The 22,416-nt window shown below is 44.6% G+C and overlaps 1 protein-coding gene and 1 long non-coding RNA gene across 3 annotated transcripts in view; one reads left to right on the top strand and one right to left on the bottom strand.

Moving 5' to 3' along the window:
• The window catches only part of LOC126510281 (uncharacterized), a 279,138-nt gene that overhangs the window by 61,781 nt on the left and 194,941 nt on the right, over window positions 1-22,416 (top strand). The gene's annotated exons all lie outside the window — the stretch shown is intronic.
• The window catches only part of Ankfn1 (ankyrin repeat and fibronectin type III domain containing 1), a 322,416-nt gene that overhangs the window by 13,209 nt on the left and 286,791 nt on the right, over window positions 1-22,416 (bottom strand). Inside the window, exons 15-19 of the mRNA XM_050156778.1 lie at window positions 22,185-22,351; window positions 19,595-19,745; window positions 17,915-18,083; window positions 8,419-8,585; window positions 1,122-1,335 (exon numbers count right to left, since the gene is read on the bottom strand). Coding sequence (XP_050012735.1) covers window positions 1,122-1,335; window positions 8,419-8,585; window positions 17,915-18,083; window positions 19,595-19,745; window positions 22,185-22,351 — 868 coding nt within the window. The remainder of the gene's footprint in view (window positions 1-1,121; window positions 1,336-8,418; window positions 8,586-17,914; window positions 18,084-19,594; window positions 19,746-22,184; window positions 22,352-22,416) is intronic.

Consider the following 22,416-nt stretch of genomic DNA (forward strand, 5'->3'; position numbering starts at 1 on the left):
ATTGAGATTTTAAAAACAGGGGCACATGCAGACCTGCTTGTAGAAAAGGCACACATCCCTATTAGTGCTTTGATGTTAACAATGACGTTAGATATGACATTTATATTTCCTATCCATTTCATGTGTCTGCGATAGTTAGTTTCTCTCACAAATGATTCTGTAAGGTGTGGGCATCACTATTCTAATTTCACATATAGGGAAACTAGCACTGAGATGTACTGATCTGTTCAAGCAAGTGCAGCTCGTAAAATAAAATTGGAATTTGAATACAGGGCTTTGGTTTCTAAGCCCAGGCTCTTTCTGCTGCACCATGCTGCCCCCTATGGGACAAGCCTAGAAACCAGAACTGCTCACTAAAAGTAGTATGGAGATTATAATATTGAAGTGGTTTTAAGACGTAGAATTAATAACGGCGCTTTGGATGGCCACTGCTTTTATTGGGTAGAAAAATGACACTAGATTTAACCTGCTCCAAGGAAGAGGATTATATAGTATTGCTTATATTTATGTCCTTTTAATCTGCCTATAAGCACAAAGATACTTTGTAGAAATCCGTGTTATCCCAATATGGTATATGCTAATAGTATTTGCCACATCATCACATTCTTAATTCCTAAGGCACACTGTGTGGCATTTGTTTCAGCTTGTTTCTTAGACCATCATGCCCGTGACTATCTGACTTGACTTTAGTTTCAGGATTCTAGTTAGTTTATCCAAGATTTTTCTCTTCCTCCCTTTCCACTCAAGAACATGATGTGTGGGGGTGTACCCTCAACTCTTGCCTCAGATGGAACCAGAGGCTGAGCTGATGTCCTTACCTGAAACTGCAGCAGTTCCCCTTCGAAATTTCTGGACTTCCATTCTTGCTCTGTGCCCTTCCATATCTTGGGTGTGTGGACCAGCCCTGATCTGATATTCCCTACCCCCAGCTAAAGCGATCTCATGTTATTGCACTAGTCCCCTACCCATCTATGGTTCTGCTTTTGTTTCCTTTATGCTTTCTATTCCCCCTGAACCACATCTCTACCACTTTCTAGAGATAAGGCATCCCCACAACGAGCATCATCAGTGAAGACAGGGCTGAGAATCTGGTGGCCAAGCCAAAGGGCTTTAGATCTTACCACTCATTGCCTTTCTTCTGTGCGTCTCTGGGGATGGGGATGTTGACGGAAGACAGTCTATATGTGATGATGTAGAACTGATCTTCTTTAGATTCTGCTCGTGGGAGGAGTCTATCAGCTTAGTGATGGGCAAGCCAAAGACGGGTTGCTTGTATCTTGCGTACTGTAGGGCATCCATGATCCACCTCATTTCACGCCAGACTTCATCTGTTTGCTTTGGAATAAAATGGTGAAAGGCGTTAAAAGAAATACATTTTTGAGAGAGTCTAAGATGAGCTATTTTCCATACTATTGGTTTCTACGGCATTGGTTTGGGCCTTACTCGCTTTGTAAACTACAGACGAATACCCAAGAGGCTGCTGTGATGACTGAGTAGGATGGCGGTCTGAGAGTTTCTACAACGCTGTAGAGTACTTTGCTCACACGCATAAAGCACTATTTTCTCTCCCCGTGTAATGAAACACATAGTATCAGAGAGGTGATGCGATGCCAATGATCTACGAACTTCAGAATGCTTGTACCTGGGTTCTGGGAAAGATGTAACTCTATATATTAAACTTGCTACCTTTGTATATATAAAGAGAATGCTTGCAAAGTCTAATGCAGTTTTCCAAAGCTCTTGTTAGAAAATGTAAACACTCTCATGGTAGTACATTTTAGATCAGCATCAATTTGATGTCAGGGTTACTGTAGTGGTTTTAGTGACATTTTCATTATAACATACAATAGTAGTTGCTAGGGGTTTAAAAGTCACTCATGTTTGTCTTTCACTGTAGGTGACAGGTGCTCTTCAGATCACGATGAACACTGGCCATGAGCTTCCTGGCTGTCCCGCATCCCAGTAAGAGACCACAGACAATACAGGTTCTTGGGAACCTGTAGCTTGTGGTTGGCTTTACATCTGATTTCACTGGGTACCTTGGCAAAGTGTTGATCTGTTTGTGTTCATTTCCCAGTTGTAAATTGAGGACATTTAACTATGTAATAGCTAAGGTAATGCCCAACTCTAATACTTTAGCATTCTTTTTGGAAAACACTCAGAAAGCTAGTGCCACTACCTTTAGGTAGAAGGTGTTCATTGTAAGAATAATGGCATATTAAGAGTACCTTACTGCAGAGGTTTTAAAGATTAGGGGTCACTCAGTGTTTATTTTCAAAATTTCTTCTTAGATCTTTACATTTAACCATATACTTAAAAAAAGTATCAACAAGCCTACCACAGAATAGATTTTGGAGCTCTGGCATTCACTGTCGTGTTCACTGAGAGAACAGGCTAACGTGAGCAAGTGAGCGAAACTGTGTGGTTGGGGGTCATTTCCCCTTGCCTTCTAGTTCCATGCTGCCCTTGGATTAGCCTTACCAGAGTATGCAGGGCTGGCCTTGAAAGCACAAGATGGAGGCCCAGGGTTTGTTCACTCCCTTAGCTGGGCAGGAAGTTCCACAGCAGCCAGGCCCAGGCCGGGGCGCTAAGTCACGGTAAGGGGAGAGATGAGAGGAAACTGGGAAGTTCATGAGGTAGTGCCAAGTTGGGACTCTCAGGTGAGATACACATGTATTTTCCTGATGAAACAGTTACTTTCTCAGTTGGCTTTTGTTGGTCATTTATATTCAGTGTACAGTGGTCTCCAAGATATTTCAGAGGAACCACATGATTGTGAATAACTTTTTTAGAGCGCCTGTCAAGGACAGGAACTGTGTTTTTGTATTTTTCTTCAAGTAGCTGCTCAGGGTACGCTAGCAGAGTGGATGAAGGGATGGGCTGGTTACACAGCCCTACTCTTGGGTTTTTGGAAGGATTTAGGGCATGTGGGTAAGTGTACTCTGCAAATCAATCAATAGTATAACGTTTTCAGTTGTATGATGCCAATCATGAGTATTTCAGTGGGCTGAACGGAAATTCCTAAAAGATTCCCCGACTCCTACTCCTTGGCACCTGTGATTATTACCTTATATGATAAAAAAGGGAGTATTGCCTCCCATGGCAAAGCTGAGGTTGTTAAGAATTGTGGAGGGAGGGTTCGCCCTGGATCGTCTGTGGGAGCCCCAAGTTCTGCGACAAATGTCCTCTTAAGGACTTGCTTGCAAGAGTGAGGCAAAGGAAGGCTTGGCAGAAGGGAAGAAGCAGCCACAAAAGTAGAGACGGACAAGAGCTAAGGAATGTGTACCCTCCCCACCCGAATCTGGGAGAGGCAAAGAGTGGACTCTTCCCTGGAGTCCCTGAGGAGTGAAGCTCTACCCATGGGAATTTCGAACTTCCGCTCTCCAACACCTAGAATAGAGTGCTGGCACTTTAAGCCAACCACTTGGTGGTAACTTGTAAACTGGTGTGAGTTTTTCATGGCAAGCCACTTGTCCTTCTTAGATAAAGGTGTTCCACTCTATGCTAAGCGTGGATAGAGCAGAATGAAGCGGTGCTCGCTTACTTCTTCTCGGTAGTGAGGTGGAGGAGGTGGAGAGGGCCTAACTGGAGAAAACTAACCGTGCCCTTGGTTCAGGGAGGCCTGCGGCTTGAGTTTAATGAAACCTTGCTAAGTAGCCCCCAAAGAAGCCCAATTTCCACTTATTTCACCCTTCTACTGTTGATCTAAAAGCAACTGACAACATAATCCCCCTGATTTTAAGGTCCAAATTCAGCTTCTGAAGACTTGCTGACATGCTTTTCAAACGGGCGGCTGTGAACCGCCCGCGTCTGTTGATTAAAGGTTCTGCATCCATTTCTCACCCTGCTCTCTACAAACTTCAGTTTTCATCCTATAAATTACACCCTTGCTCTGTGCCCAGGCAAGATAATATTTTTATTAAAATGTAAAGGTGATTGGCTTTCTCACAGCGCAGCTACAAGGTGCTCGAGGGGATGATGGATTGGCTATATTTAATGAGCTGTGTTTCTATTACGGCTTAGGCGCATTTGAAGCATTACAGTATATAAATTATGGCCTAATTGCCCTTTTGGCTTTAACAGCTCAAAGTATGCTAAGCCTTAGGTCTTCATGCTTTGACTTTTCTTTCCTTCTCTCTCTCCTCTCCTCTCTCTCTCTCTCTCTCTCTCTCTCTCTCTCTCTCTCTCTCTCTCTCTCTCCTTCCTTCCTTCCCTCACTTTGCCATTTCTATCACATGTACTGTCTATAAAGCCTGTATACCTTATCTGTGAGTTTTCTGTGCCTCCCCTAGCCCAGGCCTTCCCGTTTTGGCTACACTCCTTGGCTTCTTTTCCTAGCTGTATTTACACAGATGCCCCTGCTCTTTACAATGTTTGGTTTGTGTAGTAACGCTGTCTTAGATGTAGATGGAACTGGCAGCAGCCTCTGCAGGTTCTGGTTCCAGTGTGGGGTGGGCTGCGCTGTGAACACCAACGGGTGAGTGGCTGCAGCTTGCTGTCAAGTTTGGGGTGGGGGGTCTAAGCTGTCGACATAGGTAAGGGGAGCTAGGACACTGAGTTGTCTGTTGTGAGGTTGCTCATATCAAGGGTAGCATGCCAAAGGCTGTGGATCCAGGTAGATAGTCTGGAATTACCCTACTCTAGGAGTCAATTTTTAACACGTTGGCAACTGACTTTTATCCAAGTCTGTGTGCCTATAGGAGTCTAGAGCAGGCAAGAACTTTGAAAAATTCTTGGCCGGGCCTGCCATTATTTAGACCACTTAAAGATGCCATCAGAAGGAACGAGAAAAGAGGCAGTAGAACTCAAAGCTAAGTGAGAAAGAAGCATAGAGCCAGGGATTCTGGAAGGGTTCAAGACTATCACAGACCAAAGAAAGGTAGTGTCCTCAATGGATGAATGCAATTTAGGGATGCTGAAGCCGAAAAAGGCAGAGATACAACCCAATGCATGGTTAGTAAAGTGTTTAAGATGTTTCTGGTTGTAGGTCCTAAAACTGTTAGAGGTGACTAGGACCTGAGACTTCCTCTATTCAATCCTGCCATTGGAGATAAGAGAAACAAGCCCTCCCTCCAACCTCCAGATCAAACAGAACACTGTATGCTCCAGAACTAAGAAACATGCCTCCTGACTTCTGGCCTATTATTACTAAGACAGCGCCTCTCTATGTGAGCCAGACTGGCCTTGAACTTCTCGTGTACCCCAGGCTAGTCTTGAACTCTCAGCCCTCCTGTCTCAGCCTCTCTGGTTCTGGATTACATGTCTGCGTCAACAAGCCTGGCTTCATTATGGCACTGGACTCCAAAGATAAGTAGAGGACTGGAGTGGCTGCTCAGGGAGTCAGAGAACCTGCCCTGCAAGCACAAAGTCCTGAGTTTAGATCCCAGGTACCGCATAAAGAGCTGGGTGTGGCCATATGCACTCTCTGACAACTTCAGTGCTGAGTAGGGCTCGGAGGGAGGGGTTTTCAGAAACACAGAGATTTGTGGGATTTGCCAGCTGCTAGCTTTGCTGAAAAATGGCTAGCTCCATGTTCTGTGAGAGACCCTGTCTCAGAGGGACGGGCAGAGCACTTGAGATCTCCCGAGCCTTCTGACCTCTGTGTATACACAGACATACACGCCTACATACTCGTGTGCACATATTACACACACACACACACACACACACACACACACACAGAGAGAGAGAGAGAGAGAGAGAGAGAGAGAGAGAGAGAGAGAGAGAAAGTCTTCATTGTCTTATCTTGTCCCCTTCTTTTTCCTGCTCTGTTTCTATCATCAGCATCTGTTCTCTACTGGAAATGAAATAAACGGGGTGAATGTTTTAAAATTCTAAATCTCAGGTGGAGAGATTGAGCAACTTCCTGAAAAGCTACTTCTTTGGTCTGAGAGTCGTCTTCATTTATAAATGAGGAAAATAGGGTAATTCTACTGCTTAGTAATGTTTTTTCTAAATACTACCAAATCTTCATTCCTCTCATTTTTATATTTCAAAGGACTTTTATTTCTAGCTTTTTATTGTTTATTTTTGAAGACTTGGTCTCCTCTAGCTCTGACCTTGAACTCACAATTTAGCTAAGGATGACCTTGAACTATGGATCCCCCTAGTCTCCTTCCTAAGGACTGGAATTACAGGCATGCCTCGCCTTGCTTGGCCCTGTACTACTTCTTAATGAATGAATATACAATTTATTGTGTAGTTAGTATGTATGACTATTATTATCAACTCCCCCCTTTTGGAGACAGAGTCTTGCTATGTAGCCCTGGGTAGCTTAGAATTCTCTCTGTAGACCAAGCTGGCCTTGACTTTACAGAGATTATTCTGCTTCTCTCTCCTGAGTGCTGGGATAGAAGGTGTAGAATTCCATGCTCATCTTACCATGACTATCTTTTCACAAATGATTAGGAAATGGGGAGTGTGTGTGTCTGTGCACACATATGTTTATGTGTTTATGTGTGTGTGTGTGTATGCATACATGTATGCAGAGGTCAGGGGACAACCTTCAGGGTGTGCCTCAGGAACTCAGTCTACTCTGTTTTTCAACACAGGGGTCTCTCATTGCTCACCAGGAAGCCTAGGCTGGTCATTGAGCAACAGAGGTCTTCCTGTCCTTGCATTCCCAGCATTGGGGTTACAAGAGCGTGTCTCATGCCCTGGCTTTATTATGTGGGTTCTCAGGGCCTCATTCTCCCAGGTAAGCACTTTACACCAGCCTAGGGGACTTATTTTTCAAGCCTCAAGCTCACAGTGTTACCTTCTACTGAGTTCTTTTTACTTTTTGTTTGCATAGTTGCTGGAGCTTCTGGTCTAATCTGGTTCTTTACCTTTAGTCCTCTCCTTCAATTCTGGAGAGACAGCCCATTATTTAATGAGTAGGGCCAAGCAGAGGGCATTCTTACAGTGAACAGCCAGTATGGCATGGCCTCCTTGCTCCAATACGTCCGATAGAACTCTGAGAAGCTCGCTCTTTCTCCAAAGCTGAGGCTTGGGTACAGAATTAAGTGTGAATTCCTTACTGTGGCCTTTGGTATGGTTCTCTGGTCTGTTCTTATTGGTGTTTTTCATTCTCACTCTGTCAGTCTTGCCCAGTCACCCAACATTCAGCTCATGCCCCAACCAACCTTGACACCGTTTTATTTTCCAAAGCCCGTTTTCCTGCCTGTCTGCCCTGTCTACTTATTTTGTTCTCTCTGGATGCAGAACGTTCATTCTGCTCCTATGCTGTGCAGTCTAGCCTGTCCCACAGCCCCAGCTCAGATGCCATCTGGTCCTTTCATGGCATCTTTCCTACTGCCCGCAAGTGAAAGTCAAGGCTTATTTCTTTGTGTTGACATGGAAAACCCTTTCTTTTCTGGTATTTCTCTTTTGGTACCTAACATACTTTAAGAATAATACTTAAGGCATTTCCTGTCTACATTAATGAATTTTAAACAGTTTAAGGTCATGGCTATTTCAACTTTGTATCTCTCATTATAGTGCTTGATACCTGAATAGTTAATATTCCTAAAAAATGGATGGAAGGCATATAATATTGATGTTTATCATGGAACCATTACTATTGAACTTACTTTGTGAGTTGGGTATCTCATAGATAAGATTTGGATATGGCATTTAGAGACAATTTCAGGCTAGGTTCAATTTTCTAGATTGCTGGTTTGTGCCATCTTCATCAATCTTGAAGTGTCACCATAGACCATGGATAAGGAACGTAGTTTTCATATTCTCTCTCTCTCTCTCTCTCTTTCTCTCTCCCTCTCTCCCCTCCCTCCCTCTCTATATCTATCTATCTCTCCCTCTCTTTCATACACAGACAGACAGACAGACATTGACACAAACACATGCAAATACATACATTTTAAAGACACGATTTCACTTTGCCTCCAAAGCTGGTTTGGGACTCACTTTGTGCCCAGGCTAGCCTTGAACTTTCAATTCTCCTCCTTTAGCCTTCCCAAATGCTGGCATCTCAGCTGCACACCCTCACACCAGGCAAGGAATACATTTTCTCACCTCAGTAACCACGCGTTAAAGCAGTCCAGACCATGAATGATCTGGCTGGATCTGGGTTAACACAAACTGGCAGATCATCTTGTTTTCTTGTTCTCTGAGATACTGAGAACATTCTATGCTGGCTTTTTTCCTTCTTGGAACCATCATTGCACTAGTGGGGCAGCACAGTATTTGGACCATTCTCTGCTGCTGACCACAGTGGCTGATACAGTCCTCCGGACTGCTGCGATTTACCTGCAATTCACTGTTAAGCCTTTGTCTGAAAACTCAGTGCTCCCCAACACCACCTTCCACCAGATCCACAGGCTGTTGGCATAGCATGTTCCCTTGTCAGCCTCCGGTAGCTGCTCTCTCACCCTGTGCTCCCTGCGTCTCCCTTCATTATCCCAGGAACAGCCACGTTACCTGAATGAAGTCTAACACTTGCTGATGTCTTTGTTTGGCAGCGGCAACCTCGCTGTCTGAGATCGCTTCCCTCAGGGACTGTTGGGTATTCAGAGCGTCCAGCTCCACAACAGCAGAAAGGCGGCAATACAGACTAATAAATTTCTCTCTGTAGCTGCAAAAATGAACTGGAAAAAGGACAAGCAAAATAAAACATGTTAAGATCTCGTATCAAAATAGAGAAATTCATACAGCAGAGAAAAACCAGTCGAATGGAAACATGATTTATTAACCCTATCAGTGGAAAATATTAAGCCATAAATAAATTATAAATGTGCTCTTAAGGGGCCAGTTGTCTGGCTTTAGTCAGACAGTATTCCCTTTTAGGTTTACCAACTCCTCGTAAGGTATGGGGAAGCGGGTTGGCTCAGGCTGCAGTTTGGATGGACTTTTTCCTAAATTTGGGACCGTTTTCATACACAGTCATGCACCACGTAATGATGTATCAGTGATGGCTGCATATGCAGTGGTGGCCCAATAAGACTATATCACCCAATGACATCATAGCTGCCTACATTTGTGTAAATATAGTATGTGAGGTTCACATAATAACAAAATTGTCTATACAAGTTTCAGAAGCTCTCATATTGCTAAGTATACATTATTGTGTGTATGGCTGCACACACACATATATACGTGTGTGTGTGTGTGTGTGTGTGTGTGTGTGTGCATTAACTGGGAAAAAATCACTTTAAAGGGAAAACAAAAACAAAACAAGTAGCAGCTTGAAACCTAGATTTGATTTTAAGCATCTTGCTTACTCCTAACAGATGTGAGACACGCTTTTCTTTGGTTGTCTTTTGCCTAACTAGACATTTTTCCCAGGACCTTTGGGCTCTGAGTCCTTTTCTGCCTGTTCCCCCTTTGCAACTTTGGAAGGATAGTGGGTTGCGATTATTGGCCAGACCCTTTTTGTCTGTAGGTTCGGCCTTCTTTTCTCAAAACACAGTGGGACAGAGGCCATAGGAAAGAGTCTAAGTTGCATGCTCATTCTGTCTCTTTTCAGGAGAGGCACACGGCAGGTTTCTCTCTTCTCTGGTTCCGATGTGGTGAGAAAGCATCCCAGTGCAGAGCAGGGCTTTTCGGGTGTCTTCCTGCTCCATCCTCAGATCTGGAGACTTGCTGTGTCTTCTTGGGTGAGACATTCTAATACTACTGTCCAGTTTACTACTTCTGATCCTCTTTGCTGTAGAACCCAGTCCCTACATCCAACCATTTGGGGAAGCTAAACCATCCTGTTTTAGAATGGGGTGTCTGTTCATCTCTGCCTGTTATTGAAGAAATTTTGCTCCTTAACATAAGAGAGATTTCTGGGCATTTTACATCCTAATCTGCTCAATATCTGGCTTGGTACCCTCTTATGAGAAATTTTAGGCCAGCGGGAGGGTGGCCTGCACTGTCTTTGTTCACACGGAAGGGGAAGAGACTAGAATGAGGGCTTCGGTTGTTCTTTGCCCTGCACTCACTCTGACTCTGCCTTACTCTAGCTGTGTCCGCCCACTTCCTCCAGCTTGCCCTATTCAGTAGGCACCTCTCTATTCTCAGGGCTGGACTTGATTTTTCTGTTACCAGCTCATTCCTTCCTAGCCTTTCCGCACGCTTAGAGCATCCTTGTCTTGGTCAAAGAAGAGCTGGTTCCAGGTTCTGCTAGTAAAGGACAAGCTCTTATGCTTCTCCCACACAGTAGAATTCTCACATGAGTCCCTCTTTAGAATAAAAACCCAAGCACCTTTCACCATACGGAGACACTGTGATGGCCTAGGGGTTGAGTGCGAATCTTTAGGAACATCTTTCAGTGTACAGCTGGCTTTGTACTAACTCAGCTTTGATCAAAGCCAACTTAACACACTCTCCTTTATCCTTTTACACTTTTACAACTGCCCTCCCCCATTCCTAGATACCTGTCTCGACCAGTTCTTTCCAGACTCCCTTTGGTACTGACAGGGTAGAAACAGCTCCTCAGTGAAAGTTCCACTGGCGTCTCCCTTCCAGGCAGATCTCATTTCTCCCCGGGTCCAGAGAGGATATGATTCCGAATGTCAACTAAGACTTGCTCTGTTCTTGTGTATGTGTCTTTGGCTGCTTTGGTGTTAGGATACTTTTTCTTTCTTTAAAACGCCAAACACCATAGCTTCATAACTAACACTGGTTGAGTAATGAAGGCAGACCCTGGCCCTGAAGATGTCCTGTCCTAAGTGTGCTTCTGTCCCTGTGTGCTGGGTTTTCCTACTTGGAAAGGTGTTTTTCAGTACTGTGATGTTGTTTACTGGCGGCTCCGAGGCAGGGAGTCACCACTCCTTGTAGCTTACTTTTGACCCTTAGAGTTCTCCGTCTTTCTGCCCTTCAAGGAGGGACTACCTCCTGGTAGCACGTGACAGGTCCCCCCCCCCCCCCCCCCCCCCCCCCCCCCCCCCCCCCCCCCCCCCCCCCCCCCCCCCCCCCCCCCCCCCCCCCCCCGCCCCCCCCCCCCCCCCCCCCCCCCCCCCCCCGTCGGCTGGAGAAAGAAGAGCCTCACAGCCTCCTTTCCCACATAAAGTTGGAAACAACGACAACAGTAGTCTTTTTTTCCTCTTTCTAAAATATGAAAGAAAGTTAACTGTGTAAAGAAAGCGAACGATCCCTTTGAGAGCAACAGTATCGGTCTCTGTGAATTCTCAAAGGCTGGCGTATCCCGTTTTCTCTCAAAGGCCAGGGAATTGGGTTTTCTCTTGCGTTTTGTGGTAGGAGCTATGGATCAGTGGGTGGTCTCCCATACCCACACCATCCAATGCCATCCGTGCCACGCACCGCAAGTGAGTTATGAGAATGTTTCAGCTGTAACACTTTCCCTGCTCTAGCGGTTTCTATCCAGAGCCTTTAATGTCACTTTGACAAATGTCCCTTTAACGTAGTCTTTTTGTGGTTTAGCAATGATACATTTGGTAGCCATCCCCTAGGAAGGGAGGATAGACTGGAAGCTTCTAATTTTTTTTTAAATGTGAGTCACATGCATTTTGCAAACAAACTGGTATCAGGCAATGATAACGGCATCATTGGGACGACATGATTTGTGAGTAACACGCAAACTGAAACCAACTCCCTGTGGCGGTGTTTCTCTTCTATTTTCCCTTCTACAACATAGAGACAGACTAGAGTACAGCTGGCTGAGCACTCACAGCACAGCAGAGTAGAAGGTGCATGCACTAGTGCCATGCAGGTCTGATTTTTGATTGCAGCTGTGCCTCTTAAGACTAGTGTGCGTGATAGGGAGATGACCTTCAAAGACCTCAGAAGTGTCCCCTAAAACAGGGCAAAGGAGGGCTCCTAAAGAGGAACCAACACAGTGCGTATACAATACCCAACATGTATATGAGAAACACTGGAATCAGTGTGTTCCCACTCCCTTCTCCTACCCCTTAACTTCCCAGGAAGAATGAAACATGTAATAGTTCAAATGTGAGCACCCTGGGATTAGAATATTCTAAGAATCCCCATCTCTTCAAACTCTGAGACTGTCTGAGAATTGTGGCCTCTTTCGAGAGTCAAAGAATCAGCGAGATAGCCTCCCAAGAGAAATTTAGTGCCACGAGGTTTTGCCAGAAAGCCCCTGGGCCCAGAGTGCTGCACAGAGTCCTGGTAGGGATACGAGCTGACACTTAGAATACTGGAGTGGCCTCTTCAATTAGAAAAGACGGGGATCAGGAAGAAAGGTTGGTGCTGGCCCATTTCCTCCAAGCCTGGGGTCTGGAGCCGATGAAGCTCGTTGCCTAGATACCCCACAGGTGTCTCAAAACTCATTTGTCAAACTGAACTCACTATCCTCCCCTCCCCCAACTTCTTCTTTCCCTCATATTTCCTGACTTGGTAGACGGCAATGCTGTCCAACTTAGACCCCACTTCAGACCCTTGGGCTCCTCCATCTTGCTCCTCAGCTGCCTCAAATCAATCACAACGTTGCATTGATTTTTAACTCCTGAATCCACTTTGCCTCTCCTTCTGCCTCTATACCCCCTCCCCCACCCGGTGCCAGCCCTGGTTCTGAGGTCTCATCATTGTTCACCCAGATCAGCAAAACGGTCTCTTAGTGGTTTTGTCCCCTCTCATCTCAGGCCCAGTACCTTGATTTTTGTAATCTGTCCTCCCAGAACTGCGGAGACCCAATAAGCCCATATCATTCCTTTTCTTAATACCTTTTTACCATTCATCATGCCCAAAGGATGTAGTCTCAACTCTTTGGAGCAACCGCCATAATTTGGACCAGCTAGCTTCCCCGGAGATGTTGAGTGTCCATCACATAACTAAGGGTAGGATCTAATCAACATAGCCTTTGTTCATTCTGTCCTGTCTGTGTAAAATCATTTCTCTTTTCAGCTTCTGAATTTTGATTTATCCTCCACAATCCATTTAAAATATTGCCTCTGAAGGAAGATTTGAGCCTCTTTCTATCTAACAGTGGGGCTTTCATTCTATTAGGATTATTGGTAGGAATGCCTCTGTCTCCTCTAGGGTCTGGTATTTAAGCTGTGCACTGTGAATGTCTGCAAGCCCACCTAGCACAGTATCTGGCATCTAATGGAAATTCAGCAAATGTGTGTTGAACAAAGAAGGGTATGTCCAATTTTTAAAAAAAAAATTCTCCAGTATCTCTGTCCTTTTAGTCCAATTAGCACCAATTACAGAGCCAAGGAAATCAATAAAAATCAACCTTTCTCATTGTAGGCTTGCTGTTCATTGAGACTACCCACAGGGTCAGGGCAAGGTGACCTCTTCCGTGCAGGCTAGGCAGAGCCTCCAAAGGCCGCGTCATTGGATAGTGTGTCTAAGCTTATGACGTTGCTTTTCTTTTTCTTCTGGGAACACATTTCTTAAGGGCTTCCCCACACAGGCTTTATGGCTTTCCAAGGGTCCTATTCTGCTTTTGCCTAAGGGATGATGGAGGGTTAGCTGTAAGGTGGGGAAAGAGGAGTGGGTCTTTGGTGAAACTCCTCAGCCCTGATTGTCCAGAGCTCGGCAACATCTTCAAGTCAGTCTCCTTTGGCATCACAAACGGCTCCCTGAAACAATCTCCTGCGGGTGGGACCTAGTGGTCCTCGCTCCTGGAGACAGGAGGCTAGTCTTCTTTATCATTTTGCCCTCTCCACATCTGTTTGGTGCTGGACTGGGCACAGATGCAGATTTCCGTTGCTGGTCAGCATGTTATTTATGATTCACTTAAGGTCACTAGAGGGAACGCGGCAGGTTGCCAAATCTCACCTCCTTCCATGAGGTAGAGGCTGATGACTTAGACAAATCAAATTGAAATATAGTGCACTTCTTTATTCTAATTTACATATTCCCATAATTCACACCTTTTCAAGTTTCATTAGAATTCCCTTGTTGTTATTAAAGTTTTTCCTAGTTTGGACTGAATTTCCAAAAACATTCTTTTCTTTCTCAGAAATGCTTAGGGTATCTCTACCATTTACTATGGAATGTCCGAGAGTAGACGGCCATAGTTAATTTTTTTTTTCTTAGCATCTTCCTCAGAGGGACATGGGTCCAATACAGCAAGGGTTAAGAGTTCCTATAGTAACTGTCATTAATTTTTTAGTGGGCTCTGTCTAGTGGAGGGAAAGAAGGTTTGCCTCTTGGAAAATGCTGATTGTTTAAGGATAAGGTGGAGTTTGCCATGATTCTTACTAAGTACATGTAATCTGTTAAAATTTATTTCTGGTACAACAAACATTGAACTAGAGAGTGTATCAGTTACTACTTATTGGCAACACTTTATCCATGGTCTTTAAAAAAAAAAAACACTAATAGAATTGGAAGTGTCAACAGAACCAAGCCCAACCAAGTGGACTTTTCTGGAAACTTACATGGCAGTCATTAATCAGTTAGATAGCTCATGATACAGCGATAAGGGAGGGCCAAAGGAGTACCAGAGTTTGTCTTACTTGAGCAAAAAAAAAAAAAAAAAAAAAAAAAATTTAAAACCAGGATCTGTGAGCCACAGGCTTTGATCTATGGCCTGTTTTTCATAGATGAAGGCTGTGTATATGGTCTCACAGTTGCTTTTAGCAATAAGGATAGGTAAGACAGATCAAAGAGGCAGACACAGTTGGATTCTACTATATTACTTGGATGCCTGCATTTCTAAGTCTGTATTTATGTATTTATCTCTGGGTCCTAGGCAGAACCATTTAAGCTTGGATTTGTGGCGTCACTATTACCTGAGAACTTATTAGGAAATGCCCATTTTTCCCCCCAGCTCCTTCTTAGTCTGCTGACTCAGCATCACTGAGGCTAGACTCCAGGAATCCATATTTTAACAAGCTCTCCAGGTGATTCTTATGAACCTTAAACCTCAAGGAACATTATTCTAGGGCATTGTATCCATAAGTGTGTGTTTTGTGGATTTTTTTTTTTTTAAATAGATGCCATGCCAAAAATGTTTCCAGTTCTGGTCAGATGAAGTTGGAAAAATCTGGATTCAACAAAGTCAAGCTTTCTTTTTTTTTAGAGTGGGGATGGGAAAGGGGAGAAAGTGGGAGGGTGGGGTTGGGGAGGCTGCCTTTTGTAGAGCTTTTAACGCTATACTGCTTACAATTATCCACTGAGATGCTTTCCAAACGCATAGAAGGATATCTAAGATCCCTGTCTGAGTTTGTATGCCTTGAAGGATCCCGGCTTCTCCCACTGTGACCTCCTGTCTTATCTTTGCTGTCCGTGCTTAACTCGCACTGTGGACACTGCGCTCTTCTCCACGCCCACACTATTACTTGAAAGCCTCTCCACCTTGCTCTTCCTGTTGCCTGGAAGAGTCAGGTCTCTGCTCAGAAGTAACTTCTTGACAGAGGCCTTCCCAGGTCATCCTACACAGAGTTGCAACCCCCCCCCCCCCGACACGACACTCTGGTTCCTTTCCACGATTTGTTTTTCTTCTTAGCCCTTGTATCTCTTACGTTTGTGTTCTCTGTCCGTTGGTTTATTATTTGTACCTGCTCCCCCCCCCCACCCCCAAATGTGCACTCTATGAGGACCTGCAGGCTTTTCAGGGCCTTTTAGAAATGCCTGGCGCATGGTATTATTTGTTGGTGGGTGACCTAGCGAATCATGAGAAGAAAATGCATGCCAGTAGGCGTCAACAGTTGCATCGTGGAGAGGAACAGAGAGCAGCATGACAGAGGGTGGCTGGCCAAGAAGAGAGTGTGACATTCCCAGGATTGGTAGCACTCTTTCAAATGTTGGTGTCCCGCTGGGTCCTAGCAGGCATATACCATCATAAATGATCCCAAATCATTGATTGTTCCACCAGTGCCACCGAGACATGGAGACACAAATTCAAATTCACACACACACACACACACACCTGCAATCATCTTCCACAGAACGAAATACTGGCTAGCTTCACAATAAAGTGTTCTCCATCTATCTTTTGTCTTTATTTGTCCTATGGGAATCATGTGTGTTTTCTTGGCTCTAGCAGCTACTGTAGACTCTGCTGAAGTTTCCCTGTTTAGATCTGGCTTGCTCTTTGCATTTCTGCTGCCAATGTGATATGTTCACTTTGATGTTGATTTAGCAGCTTCAAATTCAATATTATCTAAAGCTAAAAGCACCCAAACTATGTTTTTGGTCTCTGATAGTTCTGATAAGGGCACTCGGGATGTTTCCTTTGCCCCGGTAGCATCAGCTGGCCCTTGGCTCCACTCACTTTCTCATACCTAAGCTTTTCTCTTTAGACCACAAGCTCTCATCCTACCACTGGGCTCTTAAACTCAGCTCTGAAGGTTTTGGCCTTTGCTTTCCATCCACTCTCCACATCTCTCCTGACTCTGGCAAGTCAGCACGGTCCCTTCTCCCTGTCCAGCTGGACGTCCTGTCCATGCCGCACAGTTCTCTGCTCTAACCAGACCGGGCCTCTTGTCCTTTCCCTGCCTTCTTCCTGCTACATCCTCATGTCTTCGCTAGTTCTTCTCACCATGACAAGAAAGCTTTCCTTTTTATATCTGTGCTTATTAACTTGCCCATGCTTAAACAATTGCATCAGATATGCCCTCCTGTATGAAGGTTTTCTGTGACTCTCTGGGAAAACTGGCTAGATGAAGCACCTCCTTGCTATCTTTCAGTTCTAGAATCCCTGTGATGTCTGGCATGTTATGGCTTATTTGGTGATAATGCGCACTCCCAGTTTACTTCATGACACTAAGTCTCTCGAGTGTAGGGAGTGTGCTGTGCTTACCTCTCAGGCTCCACAGTGCCCCGGGAGCTGTTTATTGACTAGAAATCTATGCGGGTCCCAAACTGTATCTTACCCTATTAGTGCTGCGAGCTGCGCGCTAGTGGTGTCTTTGGCTAGGGAGTGAACTAAGTGGTCACGCTGAGGCCTTTGGGGAGCAGTATGGTCACTGTTGTTCATCGTGTGACATAGCACAGGTGCGGTAAGGCTAAATGAGTGCCAGCGTCGTACAGTAGGGGACCCAGGATTGTCTAATCTCTGCGCGCCTGCTTCTAGCGTCTCTTAGGACGTCTCTTACCTCTGGGGTATAGCGGTGGCCATTCATCACCCTCTGGATGTCTTAACTGCTTTGAGCGAGGGCAACCAAGAGGCCTAAACAATCTATCCCAAAGACTTAGGTTCTGATTCAGATGCCCAGATCTCAGAATGAGGTTCCAGTCAATCACCTTGTGTGTTTCTAAATCTGGTGGTTTGGGAGCAGTCAAAAACCAGGTCTGCCTCCATTCTACCCACCCACTTGCTCAGCCACCCCCAAATTGGGCAATTTATTGGAATTGAGGGAGCCCTTGCTAATTGCCTCTTATTGGTCTGTTACAAGATGAAGCACCGGAAAGGAGACAAAGCCTCCCTGTTCACATTCTCAGTGGGCAGCGGGGGTCTCTGCAGAAACTGCAGCCAGGCTGTTCAGTTTGAAAGCGAGGACACGATCAGACACCATCCAGATTCCTTACGTTAAGGTCACAGTATTGCATCTTGGGAGAGCTTGTCCATTTCTCCAATTGTCTAGGCTATTTCGAGTCTATTTAATAGCAATCTGTTTATTTCATAAATCAAGGCTATTTGTTGATCCTTTTTTTTGCTCCAAGTTATATAAACTCTACATATTAATTTCATTGTTATTCTTTCCCAGTTAGAGGCTAGGGGCATAGCACCAACACATGTTCACAAACACATCATTCTCATATTAATATTCTAAGAAGTCAGAAGGGAGGCAGTAAGTAAGTCTGATAACTGAACTTTCAGTGTGGAATTCCTTTCTCTCCACTGGGCCTTCGCTAGGTTTCAGTAATCACTGCTCAGGCTAGTCCTGGAGCCTTGCTTTTGCTCACACTTGTACACAGTTCTAGGAGGGGTTGTTGCCAAAGCCATCATGTGATTTACTGACCCTCCACTGGGACAAGGGGGAACAGATACTACTTTGTGATTTTATTATAAGGAGGCTGGGTTAGCATTTCTAGGTGAAACAAGCCACTATACCTAGTTCAAAGATCTGAAGAGGGAGGTTAAGAAACCCTGAGTGTGGGGTGTAAGGATTATTCTGTCCTGGGGCTGTACAGACGTCGTCTGAGGCAGGGAGCAGGAGAAGAAAGGACACATTGTGACCCATTTCCAACACCTCCTGTGTGTAGAGGCGGAAGTTCCTTGCCTGCAGAGGGACACGCGCGGAGGAAAAGTAGGAGAGTTACAACATGGCACTCACATAAACAACACCAAACCGGCATAAAACATCTAACAAAATTACACAACTTCAAGCTTGGAATTTTTATACAACATAAATATTAGGGTTCAGCCCATTTAATAATGCTATATAAAATCAAGATTTAAGGCAGTAATGTTCCACATAAACTCTGAAAACAACATTTATGCTTCTTATAAAAGCAGAAAATGATTGCATTCTGTGGTCTTTTCAAAATGATGAATATAATTACACGAAGCAACAAAAATGGATTGAATTAAAAATCCACTAGTTTCAATTTAAGTTGGTTAAGGGGGAAAAATGTAGTTTCTGGCCAAGGACTGAGAAAAATTTACAAGTATAAAAAAAAATGTCGTATGCACTGTTATACAGTTAAACAGCCTTCTCCCAACATGTATGTATAGCCCGAGTCACCAATGAAATACGAGCTGCTTCAAACCTGCTAGGTCCAAGAAGCCCTTTAATAGAACCTACTGTCACAGGGAGCGCTGCTGTGCTCTTACTTTTTCTCCCTGTGAGCACGGGGCCACCCCCTCAACAACCCAGTGGCTCCGCTAGGGCCTTTAGCATCTCTTGCAATTTGGTCTCCGTCAGCGTTGGCTGCTTTGGACTGGCTGTGAAGTATAGACTTAAAATCGGCAGAGCCCGAGCAGAAGGACACTTCTGGAATTTTCTGACTTATCCCCCTGCCTTTGTGTGGCCAATTTGTAGTTCTTTCTCTTATTAAAAGAGAACAGGCCTAAGTGGTAATGATCTTCCCGAGGCAGGATGCGCTTGGTTCTCTGGGGATCTGTGTTTCGTGTCCTGGTGTCAGGCGCAGGGATGATGAAGAAAGACATAACCAAACACACAGCAGACAGCCCCACCCTTGAATGCAGCATGCTGCTAGCTTGTATTAAACTACTAGACAGAGCACAACACATTTTTACTCCTCATATGCTCACAGTTTCCCTTGGAGTTCTGACTTGCGGAGGAGAGATTTGCATATTTTGATTGAGGTAATGATTTTGTGAATAACAGACGACATGAAACCAATCAGCCATTGTTCTAAATCCCATGGTTATCCTTTTGCTCTTAAATCGTTTGTGTATCTAACTATACCGCTTTCATTTAGGCATGAGAATATGTATATATCCTCATGTTCCATGCTGTTCTGAAGCCGAATCTTGGTATCTTTCAGGGTAGGTTAGAGGGTGTTTTGCTGCTTGGTCAAAGCACACCAGAGTGGGGTCTGGAAACCTTGGAAGAGGTCGATATGAAGGAACAAGAGGAAAGGAGCTGGAGCACAGCCTGGGTCTAGTTGTAGGCATTAAATTCAAAACATGCATGTATAGGCAGAGTGGTATTTAAATAAATGACAATAAACATATGTACATATATATGCCTCTTGAGTAGGTTTTATGATATAACTCAGTTTCCATGAACCATAAAACGCAGATAAATAGGGGAAAGCCTTGTACCTGGTGGAGAGGTATATTGGTCTGCTTCAGGAGAGCCTTCACTGCCATCTGGAGCTCGGAGAAGAACAATTGCGTGGGGCAGTCAGCGGTATGATCCACACTTTCCATAGATTCCGAGCCAGAAAGCTTTTGGATCGACTCCCACTCCTCTCTGTATGTTGAGTCAAGTTCAAGTTAGAAATAAAAGAAAAGTTCGGAATACAGCTCAGAACTTTCTTGGTGTCCAGAACCCCAACGATCAGTCCTTGGTGCTTAAAATGCAAGGCTCTTTATGAAACTTGAGCCGTTGGCTACCTAAGCGGCGTTCACAGGGGCTCTTTCTGATTTCAGCTTAGTTCACCTATCAAAGCACCTGCGCCTCTGAACAGCAGATCAAAATGGCCTGCATGAATCAGCCTTTGCCACTGAAGCTCTCAGGTGTTGGTTCCGTTCCTGACTGCCCTTGTTTTCCTGCCTCTGTAAACCCTGAGAGCTTCCGTTTTACCCCAGGGGCATCTGCTGGATAATTCCACAGTTGGCTAACCACAGGACCCCCCATCCCACTCAGGCAACAAACCACACGGCCCATTTCAGCCCTGGCCTGTTGTCATCACGCTGGCTATTTGGGTTTCGTTCCCTTTCCAAAAGCTCGAGGAGAATCACAAACAGGAACAGCGGACAATTCCAATAAAAGGAACCAGGGGACACACACCGCTGCTTCCTTCCTCCTCCCAAACCAGTCAACTGTGGCCTCATTCTGCATGCTCTATAGTTCTTCCTAATGAACATTTCCAACTGTCAAGCAGAAGGCAAGAAAAAAGAATGGTGGTGGGGGGGAAGAACGTCTGGTTGGTCCCCCAAAAGCCACGCTTCTAAAAGGGCTTGAAAAGATCAAGGTAAGTGCCTCCGGCAACACTGTTTCCACAGGTATTTTGCACAAGTCTCTAAGCACATTCTCCTTCTAGCTCTGCAGGGAGCAGTAATGGGCCCTCAAGAGCAGCCTAGGCCACAAAGAAAAGCCTTCCTCTTCGTGGTGGAAGGCTCTCACCAAAGGGTCAGTACAGCCTGGGCTCCAGTCTCTGGGTCAGAAACCAAGCTGACTGTGCTGGAGGAAGTTCATTAAAAAAAAAAAAAAAAAAAAAAAAAAAAAGCAGCAAAGCAAGAGAAACAAACAAGTCAATCACCAACCCCACACTCTCTCTCTTTAACCACCCTCTTAGAAAAGTTTCTGTTTTTAAGAGATCTGTTTCATTTCAAGCCTCATACTGGACAAGACTATGGAAAAATCTATCATTTGTTCCAATAAGAGAGAGAGAGAGAAAAAAATCAAACTTAAGTCCTATTGCAATTTGGACATACTTTTAGCTTCACAACGAATTGAAATCCTTGAGGGCCTACTTGGGAATGATTTTCCCTTTCCCATCACTGATACATAACTAGATGAGAGGTTTATGATTAGCACAGTATACACAGACTCCAAAGGACACTAAAATGGGGTCTGGAACCAAATTAGAAAATCACCAGTAAGAACCACACTGCCACTAACTAGTCAGTGTGGGCTCTGAAGGGGGGTGAGAGGGTGGATAGAAACTGCAGAGTGAAGGCTGGTGCAATCTTTGGTACAAGTGAGTCTGGGTCCTTTGGAAGGGAAAGTCTGCTGATATAATTACTAAAAGATGGCGACTAAGACTTTATGACACAAATCCAGAAACAGATGGAAATGACCATTGCCCAGTAGACTCACAAATGAGCCCTGCTGTCTTCTGAAAAGGACTCTGAAGGTACTAGATGTTGATTGTTGAAATGGCCGCCAGAGGGCAGACTTAAAGTCCGGGTGCAATTGCTAAGTGGAAGAAGGGGCTATGGTGGTCAGAGAGTTCTCAACGAGACCACCACATCCCTTGCTCCTCAAGCAGCTTCTCCATTGCCATCAGTGGTGCTTATGCAACCCAGTGAGACAGTGTACTTACTAAAGTCTTGCCATTGCGGAGACCAAATTTCAAAGGGTCATGTTTGTTTTTGTTAAGCAAATACACACTTGTAAAAAAAAATTGAGTTTAGTTTGTATTCTGTGAAACCCAAAGAAATCTGGAGACTTTTGCTTTTATTATTATGTATTTCTTCTTTTCCTTCATTGTTACGTTGAGCACAGTTCAGTTCATTACAGCAGATGAACGAGAGGCCTGCCATTATGGTTAGCGATAAAGTTGAGCCCGATTACCAAAATAGGCAGCTCTCCCAAAACTAACAAAGACAGTCACCAAAGTCAGCCAAACCAAAGGAGAAATTTCTGGAAGTTTGGGCCTTGTTACTTCTTTCTTTCCACAGAGAATTGTCAGACATGTAAAAAACATAAGAAAGTCCGAAAGCTAGGGAGTTGGGAGAGGGTAGTGGTGAAAGTGGGTGGGGCTTCTTTAGATCAGGGAGGAGGCGTAGCTCCACTAGACGCCATCGTCTTTGTTGATGCTCCTCCCAGTTGACCTTATCCCAGATACTAGGACTCCATCAAGTTGCAGATCATCTCTCCAGAGATACTCCACTGATTTATCTAACACTCGACTTTCCTTTGGACACATTAGACCAAAGAAAATCCCAACTTTGGACCACTTACTTGGAGATGTTATTGTTTTCACGGATCTTCACGTGGCAGAGAATGTTGGGCAACTTTTGGGTTACGAGCACTTTGATCTGATCCACAGAGCTACATAGCTTTAGGTAACCTAGATACAGCCCAGGGGAGAGACGCTGATGACTCCTTTTGTGATAGGAGAGTATATCCTAGAGGGCAAAGAGAGAAAAAAATAAAACCAGATGGTCATCTCACAAGGCTGTCTCACAACCTG

The sequence above is a fragment of the Alexandromys fortis genome, unplaced genomic scaffold (assembly GCF_014885135.2).
Source record: "Alexandromys fortis isolate MF-2015 unplaced genomic scaffold, M_Fortis_MF-2015_v1.1 scaffold_31, whole genome shotgun sequence".
In the NCBI taxonomy this organism is placed as follows: domain Eukaryota; kingdom Metazoa; phylum Chordata; class Mammalia; order Rodentia; family Cricetidae; genus Alexandromys; species Alexandromys fortis.